This window comes from Mercenaria mercenaria, unplaced genomic scaffold (assembly GCF_021730395.1).
Source record: "Mercenaria mercenaria strain notata unplaced genomic scaffold, MADL_Memer_1 contig_1863, whole genome shotgun sequence".
In the NCBI taxonomy this organism is placed as follows: domain Eukaryota; kingdom Metazoa; phylum Mollusca; class Bivalvia; order Venerida; family Veneridae; genus Mercenaria; species Mercenaria mercenaria.
Genome location: NW_026459875.1, coordinates 1 through 14,478, shown reverse-complemented (window position 1 = coordinate 14,478; position 14,478 = coordinate 1). Strand labels below are relative to the sequence as shown.

The following is a 14,478-nucleotide window of genomic DNA, read 5'->3' as shown; positions in this document are numbered from 1 at the left end:
ATATAGGAATCACTTTGTTTCATCCGACCCTGCAACGTCCCAGTTCTTATACCAGGTTCCATAACTCTGTCTTTTGTTATGAAAATATTCTCTCCCCTTTTCGATTAGAAAATTTCCCAAAATTGACATTTCTTTCAATACTTCTTAATCAATGCATGCGCATGTTTGCAATTGAGATCATAATGTTCACACATCAAGTTCCATAACTACTAGTACCTTTCGGTTTGACCAAATTTTCCCCCTTTTTGAAAATGTATTAGTATTTTTGTATACATAGATATTGAAATAATTTGGCACAAACAGTCACCATGATAAGACGATGTGTCTATTGTAACACTTAGACGCACAGCCCAAAGGTAAAGAAATAGAGGTCAAATGTGTTTTGTCATCTTTTTGTCGTCTAGCCTCTAACGTTTATACTCAAGTAACTTTGTACAACCTTGCAACATAGCAAGGGGATGTAACATTTAATCATTTAATGATGAAATAAATATTTACATGGAATTTCCTTTTTACAGGACTCGTACTTCTGTGTCCTAACATCACATAATAGTGGGAGTGCATCTGTGTTCTATGGATACATTTCTATTTTAAAATACTGTTATTTTTTTTTAACTCCTTGCTATATGTGAAATATTTTGTTTGTGTCAAGTCGTCTACGGTATGCTCTTTTAGAGACCGAAACGGCAGAAACATATTTTAAATTGTTTTATCGGTTGGCGTTATGTTAATGATTTTGTACTACGTAGACGTTGCTGCGTGACAGCCAGTAAGAATTCTAAAGACAAATGAAAAGGGTACACAACAATGTCCGCCCTGGTCGCAGATTTTCAGCATTTTCCATCAGCGTTTGTACCATTGACGGTTACCGCTGATTTGAATAACCCGGACTTTTGCAAGTATACTAAAAAGTTAAAGTTGATGTCAAGTTATCCACTAATCCGTATCGCTTTTGCGCCCATTGTTGAGATGCTAAGACTGTATATGACCTCCGGCATTTAAATTACGTTACTTAACGTAAAATTGATGCAGACTTTTTGTGCGCAGAAAATATGCTACTTAATGAATAAAAATGATCGTAACATGGACATATATGTTGTTGTTCGGAGATGCTTATGCGAATGTGGTCAAGTTTTACAGTTTTCGATGGAAACATTTTTAAGAAATTTATAAACATGGGTTGGCAGTCGGTATAGGTAATTATGATAAATATATCAACATTTGTGCGTTCGGAAGCACATTGTCTGTAAATCTTATGTTACGATGTATCTGGCAGCATAATTCTGAATACCCACTTTACATATGTATAGAAGAGAGTGACATACACACATATGTATATTCGGTAATTACATGTATTCGACTGAATTCAGTTAAGTCATCCGAGATTATATTTTATTTTCGGTATAACCTTAAAGTTGTCTAGCTTGAAGGAAATAAGTTGAGAGCGAGGTTATCAGTTTATCGATCGCTGTATACCTGATATTTAATGGCGGAGCCGAAGGAAATATTTATAAAGGAAGAAAATTTATGTTGTTCTATTTGTTTAGAAGTGTACGTTAATCCACGGGCATTACCTTGTTTACATTCATTTTGTCGTCTGTGTTGAGTTAATTATGCTGCAAAGGGGATCGGTAGTAACAACAAAAGGAAATGTTATATTTGTTGTCCTTTATGTAGGACAGACACGAAATGTGATATCAAACAATTTGATAATAATGCCAACAAGTGGGTTGAGAGCTTACCTGTTAACTTTATCCTAGTTTCGATTTTTAGCAGCAAGAAATCAAAAATGACGGACAAGGAAATTAACTGTGAACCGTGTTCTCGTGACGAAATAAAAGTACCGGCAAGTCGTTATTGTTATGAGTGTTCCGAGAAAATATGCGAAGACTGTGTGAAATTACATAAGAAAATCAAAAGTCTGTCAAATCATAAACTTTGTAACCTTGGCGACGGAGAATCAGATGTTGCTCAATTTGATTTCTTGAAGTCACTAACAAAGTGTCCGGAGCATCAGGCGGAGGAGGTTCGATACATCTGCAAGGACCACGACCAGTTATGTTGTAATGAGTGCGCAATAGTAAGGCACCGGAAGTGTGACCATATGATCTCTATAGCAGACGAACTGTCCAAGTTGGAGATTTTAGACCAGGATATAGATTTCAGACTGGTTGAAATTTTGGATGGTTCCAAAAAGCTCACAGAATACGAAACCAAGCACCAGTCTACAGTAAAAGCTTCAAAGATTCAAATTAGAGATAAGCTGACAGCGCTTAAAAAGAAAATAGAGGAAGCTTTCTGTAAAATGGAACAAACTATTTTACAGGATGCTGATGAAAGAATCGTCAACATAATGAAGAAAAGTAAAACACAACTAGAAAGCATTGAAACGCTTAGAACTGAGGTTAATCGGTCACGTGACAAACTTCGTATTGCCCATAACAATGGAGAAAAGCTTCACTTGTTCCTGGTTGAGAGAAAATTGAAAACAGAACTGAAACGACACGAAGACACGCTTCAAAATCTTCGAAGTGACTCAAGCGTGAAAAGTTTTACTTTAGTAGATGACATTTCTGAACAAGACTTGATAAAAACCATTGCTTTCTGTTCTCATCTTGAAGAGCTAACATCTAGTGTTGGAATACCCTCAAGTACAAAAATATGCGATACCAATCTAACCGGAGAGCCAGTCTTAATTAGCGAAATGGAACTGAAACTTCCATCAGGTTATGCTCGTGCGTGCGTGTGGGTAGACAATTTTGTTGTCGTTGGTTTCCCAGAAATGAAGCAGCTTCAACTGTTTGACATAAACAAAGAATCACTCAAATACAATAAAACAGTAATCGTGTCTTCAGAACCATGGTCTTTGAACAAATTAGATGATTCAAGATTTGCTGTTTGTTATCCACATGAATACGCTATTGAGTTAATGAAGATCAGTAAAGGGACATTTGAACCGGTGAATACGTTCAGTACTGACAGTGCCATCTATGATATTTCGTTTAACAAATTAAAACGCCAGATTATAGGTCTTTCCAGTTCTTGGACTATTGATGTGTTCGAGCTTGATGGTACTAAATCTGGCTCTGTCCCATTAACACCTGAAATGTATAATGTTGTAAAGAATGCGTTCGGAATTTGTTTTGATACAGGCACTAACGTGCTGTACATATCTAGTCACGGTCTGCATAAAGTGGTGGCTGTGAAGTTAGATGGTACGTTAGTATTCGAATACAGTCAACAAAATTTACAGTATCCTTGGCACCCAGACATCGATGTCAAAGGAAACATTTATATACCGAGTGCCGAAGCGATGCATCATATTGATAGAAATGGGAAACTCCTACGTGAAATAAAGCTTCCTGGCCACGGACTTTGTGTTAGCTTTGATGAAAGTAAGACCAAGTTCATAGTGTCTTTTGGCAATCCTTCGCGTATCCTCATGTACATTTTGAAATAAGCTATATTAAGATATTTTCGTGATACAAAAACTTTTCATCATTACTTTGATCATCGTAAATTGGCGAATAGCTAGGAATCGTTTCAGTTGTTTTAAATGGCTGATTGTGCATTTCTATAAGTTTATCGTTTCCTGGTATCAGAGTTTATGTGTTGTGACAGAAGAAAGGAAACAAAGATTCATATGATTACATTCTTAATAAACTCTTCTGACTAAAAGAGTAACGCAGCAAATGAAATTAGTTAGTATATAACACTTTATAGAATAAATGTAGACATTACATTTGGCATGTTTTAGGTTACAAAAATGAGTTGTATGTGCATGCCCTACAGTGGAAATCATTAAATGATATTTTGTAGTCATGTCATTTATGTCTTTTCATATGTACAACCTAATAAAACAATATACTATTAAAACATTATAAAACACGTCAACCTTTCTGTACAGAAATATAAGATACAAAATTACTTATATTTTCCTGTCCAGGTCACACTACTGTAAATAGTTTTCCCTATACTTTCTGTGTATCTTCATGATACATACTATTAAAACATTATAAAATACGTTAGCCTTTCTGTACAGAAATAAGAGATAATAGGATTTATATACTCCTAAATTCATATATCCTAAGACCTAATACTAGTCATAAGTCATAAACATAAAACAACAATTTATTTTATAAATAAGATTTCGATATATATTTAGCACGAGAAATCTATATGTGACTGGCTACAGATAAATATACATGTCCAGATAAAGTTAAAAAGACTGAGCTGGCTAGCACATCCTAACAAAACAATGTCGATGCCGGTTACAAATACATAACGGACCAATACGTAACATGGAAGTTATTAGAGAGTTTGAGATTTCAACCTTCGCCTTCCCCTTCAACGTCTCTCACATATATTTGGGGTAAAACGTCACCGATATGCGTGTATTTTATTTATATTAGACGTTGCTACTAAAGTTTTCCATGTAATATCAAGTAAGCCTAAGACTTCGCTTTATTACTATGTGAAATAAAACGCTTAGTTTCAGGATTTCTGCTTATTAAGTTATTCGATTATCCATATGTATAACTGGACTAAATTTGATGAGAAACACTATCAATAAGTATTAGAATAATGAAGTTTTGTTTGGCTAATGATTTTAACTAAATACATTGAATTGATTATACCAGATGGACCTTTTTGTCGTAAGAAGTGAAGCTTTGAACGTCCGAAGACGTGATATCACGAAAGTCAAAACTTCAGTCTTTGTACATGTACTCTGTCCACATACTCGGCATCAAAGACTGAAATCTGGATGGAGGCACATGGCATGACAGTCATTTAACTTGAAAAAATGAATGATAATGCGCGATTATAAATAAAATCAATCCGTTTCTGTCGGACACTTAATAAGACAATTGCGTTTTAATTATAAACAATGGTACTAGTAAGACGGAATTTTATTTCTGAAGTATCAATTTCAGATCTATGATATCATGATGCGAGAAGTTTCCTGTTAGCCGTATAGGATAACTCTATTCTTTACATGCACAGATCCAGAGCCTGGCAGAGGGACATTGTGGGTCAATCCCCCTTTGATTCCTACATTTTACAAAGAAAATCGGTCTTGAAACTCGGTGTGACTACCCCCCACCCCCCACCCCCCACCCCCTGAATGGGTGACCCCCTCTTTAAAGTTGGTGTCCCTCTAACCAAAATTCTTTGATCTGCACATGCTTTACTTATGAAATAGTATATTCAAACAAATGCGTGTATATGCCCACATGTTATTTTGTGCGACAATTTTCGTCTCCACCTAGCAGTTCTTGACTGTTTCGCTAAACACATGGTAACTTGGCACGATAATATTGTGCTGTCTGAGAGTTTGGCATTATACAGAGTCAAACTGAGTGTCATGATGCCAAAATGTATGATATCACGAGAGCATCTTACATTTGTTTCAAATCGCTTGTTAAATGTATTCATAAATTGTGTATATTGGCTCATGTTATCAACATATCTTTTAAAAGGTTAGATTTTCAACAGATACAGTCTACAAGTAAAACGCGTCTTTTAAGGAATTCGATGTACAAAGTACCAGTTCAAAGTAAAAAAAAACTTTAAGAAAAACTATGAAATACTAGTCAACAGCCTTTTGTGTTTGCTTTATCTCATATATTTAACTTAACTTCAAAGTATATCGAGAAATGCATTTGTAGTAGTTGGTGTCTCATGTTTTTGTTTAAAAAATATTAACTGTATAATATCTTTCAAGAACACCATCAACAATAGAATACGTTGATATGATTATTATTTTTATTTCCTCTCATGTATGATTTACAATCGTGCATTGCATACTGACATCATTTTATATAAAATGATTTTTTTTTTTTTTTTTTTGTAATCGCACTAATTTCCAATCAATGCGATGATTATGTTGATTAAGAAATAATAAGATCCTGAACGTGGTTTATCGCAGAACAATCCGAGGTTTTGAGTTCTTATGCGTAAGAATATATCACGAAGGCCGTACGTCTGAGTGATATATTGTTTCGCATAAGAACGAAAACCTCGGGTTATTCTACGATAAATCACACTTGGGAACATATTATTTCGATTCTAACACAACATAATAGTATCAACAGTGTTAAAAAAATGGTAACTACTTTTTACGACCGCGCTACGCACCTTGATCGGATGACGTCATTGCACGCGAGTGGTTTATTGCAGAATAACCCGAGATAGATTTTGCTCTACATGTATGTAGGTTATTTGCTTGTCGTGTTAGAATCGAAATGTTTTTATTTAATTTTCATTTTTAAAACCTCTTGTAAAAGTCCTGCTCTTTCGGACAATTGATATCAAAATGCACGAGAAAAACGATAATAATTACAGATAAATTGAATGGGCGGATTAAAGAAGTAAGGTTCATTCTAAAGTTTGAAATCTCAAGGAATTTTAATCGAACTTCAACTTCATACGTTAACTTCGCAAGAGACGTTGAAGGAGTAGGCGAAGGTTGAAATCTCAAACTCTCTATTATCAAATCTGGAGCGTATATAATTATGCCTCATAAAAATAGCATGAAGTTACCAAAAGTCTACCTTGATACAGAGCACATTTCACAAAAATGGCCAACATCAGAGAAGAAGTGATGTTTTTATAGCGGACGCGTGATGAAAGTAAAATAAGGGCACGTAACTCTTGGTGAACCTGTCCTGTCCATAATACATTCTGACGATTGTTATGATTGTTACAGAAATGACGGCGATATAGTGTAAACATGGCGAAAAACATTTTGTTTTTATAATCAAGGACATGCACTTCTGACAAACTAGGCATAATAACAATTAAATTCAGTTAGAATTAACGAGGACATGCGTGTATAAGAGTTTAAAAAATGTGAACTATACCCAGTTAAGTGCACATAACTTTGGACCTAATACTCAATGCTGGACTATAATTATTGACTTTGAACTTTGAAAAACTATGATTATGAATTTAGGATTAGTTAAGAAATGAATGTGATAGATTGTAAGCTACTGCCTGGTCCACATTTTCCGAAACAATGTTTTCCATGAATTATCTTTATATATATATATATAAATACACAAAAACATTACTATTAGTAAAAATCCTTTATGGAATCCGATACACCGTAATACATTGTAATTGTATCTATTGCTAACTACGTTTGAATCAATGACGACCTTATATCGCTCATCTCAACTCAAGCAGGTATAACAAGAAAAGTTTCTGCCAAATTACTTTGAAACTGGCCTGCAGATTAAGAGAAGATATTAAAAGATCTATAATATTTATAAATGTTTTAGGAAAATATATTGTTTGGATATTTTCCATGTTTTTGGCGAATCGGAAAATTCGGAACACTCCAAGAAACATCTACGTAAAATTATTTAATGTAGGTGTAATATTAAATATTGACCCCGTTGAAAGTTGACCCTACGGATCCTTTTTCAACGGATGATTGATCAATTTTCAACGTTGGAAATTGACCCTACCCGTTATTTAATGATCAATTCACGCGTAAAAATTTGACCTTCGTTGAAAACTGATCAACTACAGTCAGGTCATATTTCAGCGTTGAAATCTTAGGCACTTTGCCTATTACACTACAGATCAAAGATTAACATTTCTGTATTTTTTCAGGACTAAGTAATAAACGTTTAGTTATACATTCGAGCGCGCCACAAGCTAATAATATGTCTAATTATATGCCAATTTATCGGCCATAACTCTGCAGATACCGGTCAGATATAGAAATTAAAACCCAGCTACAAATCTTTAGATGTGTATTAACGTCTATATATGTAAAATTGGTGACTATATGTATGGACGGGATGCCTGAAAACTGATCAACTATAGTCGGGTCATATTTTCAACGTTAAATTCAAAAGCTCTCATCGATTTTGGGCGCAGTTCTAACCTGGTTGTTTATGTTTTATGGGACTGTTATGTAATGGTGTCGCCGTCTGCGTCATACATTGGTTAAGGTTTTGCGTGTAAGTTACTATCAAGGCCATATCTCAGTAACCACTTGATGTATTGGGTTGAAACATCACAAGCGCCTTCCCAATGATCAACCCTGTTAAAATAATAAAGTTAGACAACTCATGCTTGAATATAATTCAAATTATGTCTCGTGTTCGACTTAAAAATTCTGGTTGAGGTTTTGCGTGCAAGTACCATCAAGGCTATATCTCAGTAACCACCTGATTGATTGGATTGAAACATCACAAAGGTCTTCACAGTGATCAAACCTATTAAAATAATAAAGTTAGACAACTCATGCTTGAATATAATACAAACTATGGCCCTTGTTTTAATATAATAGTTAAAGCATTGTGTCAAAGCTTCGAATAGTCGAGCGCGCTGTCTTACAGACAGCTCTTGTTTTAAAACAAATTCACAAAATAGTAGTGCAAAACAAGTATTTTCTTCAAGTTTTTCGCGGCAACTGTTACTTCTTGCCACTCTTAAAAAGCAAGATGTTTACTGAAATGCTCAAAACTATGTTTATGCCTAACACTATTAACATGTATCAAAACAAAAGAATTTGGACAATGCATGACCCTGCTTACACAATGAGAACCAGTCTTGCAATTATACACCGGAATATGAATATTGCTAACAAAAAGTCATCTAGCAAATACTGCTACCGAAATAAATTATGGAAAAGGACAGTAAGCCACTTATTGAATAACTAGGCATGGAGACCTTTTAAACGTATGTAACATACAATAAGAATAACGACATATAGAATAAAAATGGTAACACTTAGAATATGAATGACACGATATTGAATAACAATATCAAAGATACAATAACAATAACGAAACATAGAATAACAAAAATGAATTTTACCATATGAATATCGAACATACCATAAGAATAACGACATATACAATAACAATAGCATATTTTAGAATATGAATGACACGACATTGAATAACAATAACAAACATACAATAATAATAACATACATATATAATTTAGCAACGTTTGACATGCCATATTGGCCAGTGCTATTAATAAAATTAAGTTGTTGAAGTTTGTTTACCTCATGTAGTACCCATGGCGATTTCTTTATCTCCACTAACATTAAAATGTTTATATCAGTAAAAATGGGCGCATGTGGGATAAATAATCTAATCGGTGGTGTACTTTGGCATTGAATAAGTCTAAAATATCTGGTTTAATCGAAATAGGTAAATGTTCTAACCTTAATATGATATCGTGATCTAAAAATAAGTTAAAACTTCTTAAAATATTACCTTTTAAACAGTTCAATATTTATCACATTTTTCTGAAAATACGGACAATGACTCTTTTTGAGGATTTTTATACGAGAAGAGGATTTTCATCAATCGAAATTAGAAATGTACTGAAATTCATGAAAAAACCGATATTACACCAATAATGCGCACTTTGAACTTGAACTAAATCATTTAATGGCGGCATCTAAGGAAGTAGTTGTAAAAGAGGAAGATTTATGTTGTTATATCTGTTTGGAATTATATGATAAACCTAGAACATTGCCGTGTTTACATTCGTTCTGTCATATTTGTTTAGTCGGGTACACTAAACGAGCCTTTGAAAGAAGAAAGCAAACCATTAGCTGTCCTGTATGTAGAGCGGTCACAAAACGCGTCGGCAATGTAGAGAAGTGGGTGGAGAATTTACCTATTAATTTTACGCTAGTTTCAATTTTAAGAAACAAGAAAATAAGCATGTCTAATGTAGGAAATAAATGTGACCAATGCCTTAGAGACAAAATGGAAGCATCTGCGACCATCTATTGTTACGAGTGTTCTGAAAAGTTATGTGAAAAATGTAAAGAAATACACAAGAAAGTTCAATTTTTATCAAATCATAGGCTGTGTGATATTAAAAACAAACAAGATAATGTTGCTAAACTTGAACTTTTAAAGTCTCTCACAAGATGTCCAGAGCACCCCTCGGATGAAGTTCGATACATCTGCAGCGATCATGACCAACTTTGTTGTAATGAATGCGCAATTGTGTCACATAGAAAATGTAATCAAATGGTCTCTATAGCCAAAGAGCAGGCCAAAACAGAAAGTGCAGCCGAAGGCACAAGTGACAGATTAACAGAGCTGACCAAAAGTCTGGAAACGTTCATCGAGTACGAAGATCAACACCTGTCAAGTATTTGATTTTAAAGGAAAGTGAGCTTCAAAAAACAGAAATTGAATCTTTGTTTTCCGATGTGAAACTTTCGACGGCCAAAATGGAAACGGCGAAAGAATTCGGCCAACCTCTCCATTTGTTTCTTATACAGAGGATCTTGAGAAACAAAATAACAAGGCACGAAGGTAAAATCAGATGTCTCAATGACAAATTGAGTAGGCCTAAACGAATTGTTAAGGCGGTAGAACAGTCAGCCTGTAATGAACTAAAACAAAAAATAGCGGACTGTCTCCGTATTTTAACAAAATGTTCAGATGCCAAAATTCCTACTTGTCAAGGAATTATGAAATATAATTCTTTATCAGAAGCGGTCAAAAGCTCCGATAACGTCCCAGATATCCAACAGCCAGATACAGATGAACCAAATGTGGTATCTGTAATACAAGAGAAGGAAGTAAGCACAGAACAAGATTATGAAGATTATGAAGGTTGTGAAGAATCCGAGGAAGATTCTGATACAGATTTGTATGATTCTCATGTTAAATGTCAAGAATGGTGTGCTATCAGTAAGCGTAGAAAGAGAGGTCGGCATAAATCAAAAAGAAACACAGAACCAGCAAAGAAGTAGTACATGCACGCCTATAATTCAATACTGTTAAATCGGAAGGGTTTGGTATTCGTTAATCACTCGTAGCTCAAACTATGTTCTACATTTTGTCTAAGAAATAATATATTATAAAAAGTGATTCGTCGTTGACATAAATCATTGTAGTTCAGATGCCAAGGAATTATATAACTAGGGCGCAGCCTAGCAGATATAGTTATGCCCATCTGGGCGACTAAGAATGATTGTAGAAAATCACTGAGCTATATTACTTCGATTCTAACACGATATCAATGATTATTACTATTGACGATATCCACCTGTATTTGCTTGTTTTGTGTTGGTTTTTTTTCCAGCGCGCCGCTTTGATATTTTCGGCCGAGACGTAATAATTGTAACGTAGCAACTGTGGATGCAGTTACAATCTTCTATGTTTAATAGGAAGTTTTGGAATTAAACTAAATACTAATATGCTTTTCTCTGTTAAAACACTCTAATGCTCGGATGCCACGTTAACGTGCGGTACTAGACGTCAATGTTTTGTTGCGCTACTATATTTTATCTACTGTTTTAGATTAAGTCGAAATAATCTATAGCAAAACCGTGTTTTAACACTACTTATACACTTGGGCGGTAATACCTCCTACAAATATTTTCACTTGGGCTGCGCCCGACGTATAACTGCCCATCGTGCATAAATAGTGTTAAATCACTCTTTGGCTATAAATTATTTCTTATGTCATATTGTAACGAATATATACTGCAGTTTAATAAAGTTAAAGATTTCTTCCTCACGTCTTTGTACTTTCTTTTGTCAAATAAACCAACAAGAATTTACCATTAAATCTCTATTTTCGCTAACTACATTGATCACACAATATGAAAAAATAACCATTTTATACAGACATCAAAAACCCTGAAATGCTACCCGAGAATACGATATGCTACCTCATAAGTTTTACCATTAACCTTGTCAGCTACATAGCCTAGATTTTATTGATTTATTGAGCTGCTAGTTGAAATATGAACGGACCCCATCAGACCCTAGAATTCCTGTAAAAAGTAGTAGAGATTTTCTGCATGGAAATTATACTCAAGTAGAATACAAAATCCTTTCTTAAATTGTACTAGTATTTGTTAGAAAGTCTTTAAAAATGAAAGATTACTTTTAACGATTTGTTAGCCATTCATCCATAATTTAGACAGGTATTTCAAACTGTTTGATTAAGCTGATTGCATCGTGCATTATCTAAGAAATACCTTTATTGTTTTCCTTCGCGCGTGTGATGCGGTGATGAAGGTGTGCTAGGATAAACACAAACAAGGTCGCATTATTTTTCGTATGTTTTTGGTAAGCAACCCTTTTAACAGTTAATGGTACTGTCCAAATTAAAAAAAATGGACAAGTGCATATAGAAACTTTGCATGGTAAGGGTTAATCCGATTACGTTGGAGATAAATTTGTAATTGTGTGCAAAAAAGTGCTTGCAATTTGTTTTTCCATGAACACGTATTTGTTATTCAGTTACTTTCCTTAGACCTAATACACCATCGTTTCAACAGAGCTACTTTCCATTTTCTATGCTCCGCTGTTTATATCAAAGTTAAAGGAGTACGCTAGAATTCCCTGTATATGAGATGGGCGAAAATGTTCCCAATAATAGAATTTTCAAAGTTTGGACATTGAAGGACAATCATCTAAGAAACAAAAATATGCAATAAAAATAATTGGTCACCGGTATTGAAAAAGGGTTATCTGCCCTTGAAAACGTTCGTCGTTCGTACATTCTGCATTGAGTAGCTTGCTTGAATACACATGAAATACTTATATTCAAGTCTCTTTGAATAAATGTTTGAATAAGCAGTAGTTTGGCCCAAATTACAGTTCCTAATTTTGAGCACCGTCATATACTTCTATAAGCAAAATATGATTGATACCTAAAAGATAAATGAGCCACAAGGGTCATAGCCAGCCAAACTTTGAATGGATGGATTTTAAGGGACACATTAGAGGGTGGACGACAGGCTCCCCTAGAAACATTTTGAATTGTAGAACAGCTCTAGTGCATTTTGATGTAATTTAAGTACGTAAGTAAGTAAATTGCTATTATAGTGACAGGTGTAATCAGTTTTACAAAACTAGGTCATACAAATACATACAACATACACCCGCCCCCATGGGCCTATATGTCACCTTAGATTTGCAATTATCTTGTACAATGTACAATATTTACATGAAGTCACAATGGGTATGTAACAAGAGCTCTGTCTTCAAAATTAAATATATAGTAGTGATGCAATATGTTTGTTAAAGCTTGTAATTCATATTTACGTAATAATATGATAAAGGTAATATCATCTCTACTGTTTTAATCAATTTATGAGAGTCAAATTATCTATATAAACTTTGACGCCTTGACAATATACTTAGCAAGTGTGCAAGGTTTGTTCTTAATCAAATATATCAATTTTCCAGAATCAGTCTTTGAACAAGCTCGATCAAACCGAGCCTGCAACATTTTCGTTTATGTCGTGTTGGGCGACCTGTGGTTTTTCACTTTTTCTATTTATTTTTTAATCGAAGTCAGTAGTAGTAGTATAGATATTACAGAAGCTGGGCCAGATTATGAAATTTAATTAAAAAAAATAATTTTTAAAAATCAACAATTTTCATAAATTATTTTTTTTAATTAAATTTAAAAAAGTATACCATACCCTGTAATATCTATACTACTATTAAAACGTATATTTTTTTAAAACAACTTTTTAATTTAAAATCAACAATTATATTTTTTTTTTAAAAAACAACTTTTTAATTTAAAATCAACAAGTATATTATTTTAAACAAAATAATTTATAATTGTTTGTTCGTTTGCTCTTTGATTGTTAACTTTTAGTATTTTATACAATAAATCATACAACGGTACTTTGTCTTGTAACATTTTAATGAAAAATAAACAATAGTAACCACAGAGCGCATTTGATTTGTCTTGGTTTAAATTAAAATACATATAATATAGATGAGTTTACAAAATAAAATATATTGTTTGAAAGAAAGAAGATTTACTGATAATATAAACCCCCATTATGTTATAACAAAAAACGGGAGAAAAATGATAAAAGCTACTTGTGCGTCTTGTGGAAGAATGAAATCAAAGTTTGTTAAAACTACTATGACAGCAGGTAATTTAGATATCCATAAAGCAATGTTACCTTTATTACCTAAAAAAGGGTTAACACTTCCAGGATATAACTATTGTGGGCCAGGAAATCCTTTAGATAATGGACCTCCTGTCAACGAACTGGATGCAGTATGTAAGACCCACGACTTTTGCTATGATAGCGGTGTAAAAAAGGGTACATGTGACAAAAAAATGCTTTCCAATTTAAATAACACTAAATCAAAAACATTTGGAGAAAAGATTGCAAAACATTTAGTTGTGAAACCTATAATTAAAACAAAATACAAACTTGGGCTAGGACATAAGTCAAAAAACGGGAAAAGGGGGTATACTCTGCCCCCGAAATAAATTGGAGTGATGAATTAGCAGAAGAATTACACAAACCAATTAAAAGAAAATTTAGGAAACGAAGAGTGATAGTTAATGATATTGATGATACATGGTCAGCTGATTTAGTTGGTATGCAAGCTTTTTCAAAATATAATAAAGGAGTAAAGTACTTGTTAACCGTTATTGATATATTTAGTAAATATGCTTGGGTTATTCCATTAAAGAATAAAACCGGAGAAT

The 14,478-nt window shown here is 33.7% G+C and overlaps 2 protein-coding genes across 2 annotated transcripts; both read left to right on the top strand.

Moving 5' to 3' along the window:
- The first annotated feature begins 1,605 nt into the window (after positions 1 to 1,605).
- Positions 1,606 to 11,475, top strand: LOC123550714 (uncharacterized). The gene is made up of 2 exons (XM_053532921.1): positions 1,606 to 3,451; positions 10,157 to 11,475. The coding sequence occupies exons 1-2, from the start codon at positions 1,790 to 1,792 to the stop codon at positions 10,748 to 10,750; spliced, it is 2,256 nt and encodes a 751-aa protein (XP_053388896.1). The 5' UTR covers positions 1,606 to 1,789; the 3' UTR covers positions 10,751 to 11,475.
- On the top strand, positions 9,339 to 10,285 carry LOC128551956 (E3 ubiquitin-protein ligase TRIM56-like). The gene has a single exon (XM_053532923.1). It carries the CDS (start codon positions 9,423 to 9,425, stop codon positions 10,146 to 10,148), a length of 726 nt encoding a protein of 241 aa, XP_053388898.1. The 5' UTR covers positions 9,339 to 9,422; the 3' UTR covers positions 10,149 to 10,285.
- Positions 11,476 to 14,478: the final 3,003 nt, after the last annotated feature.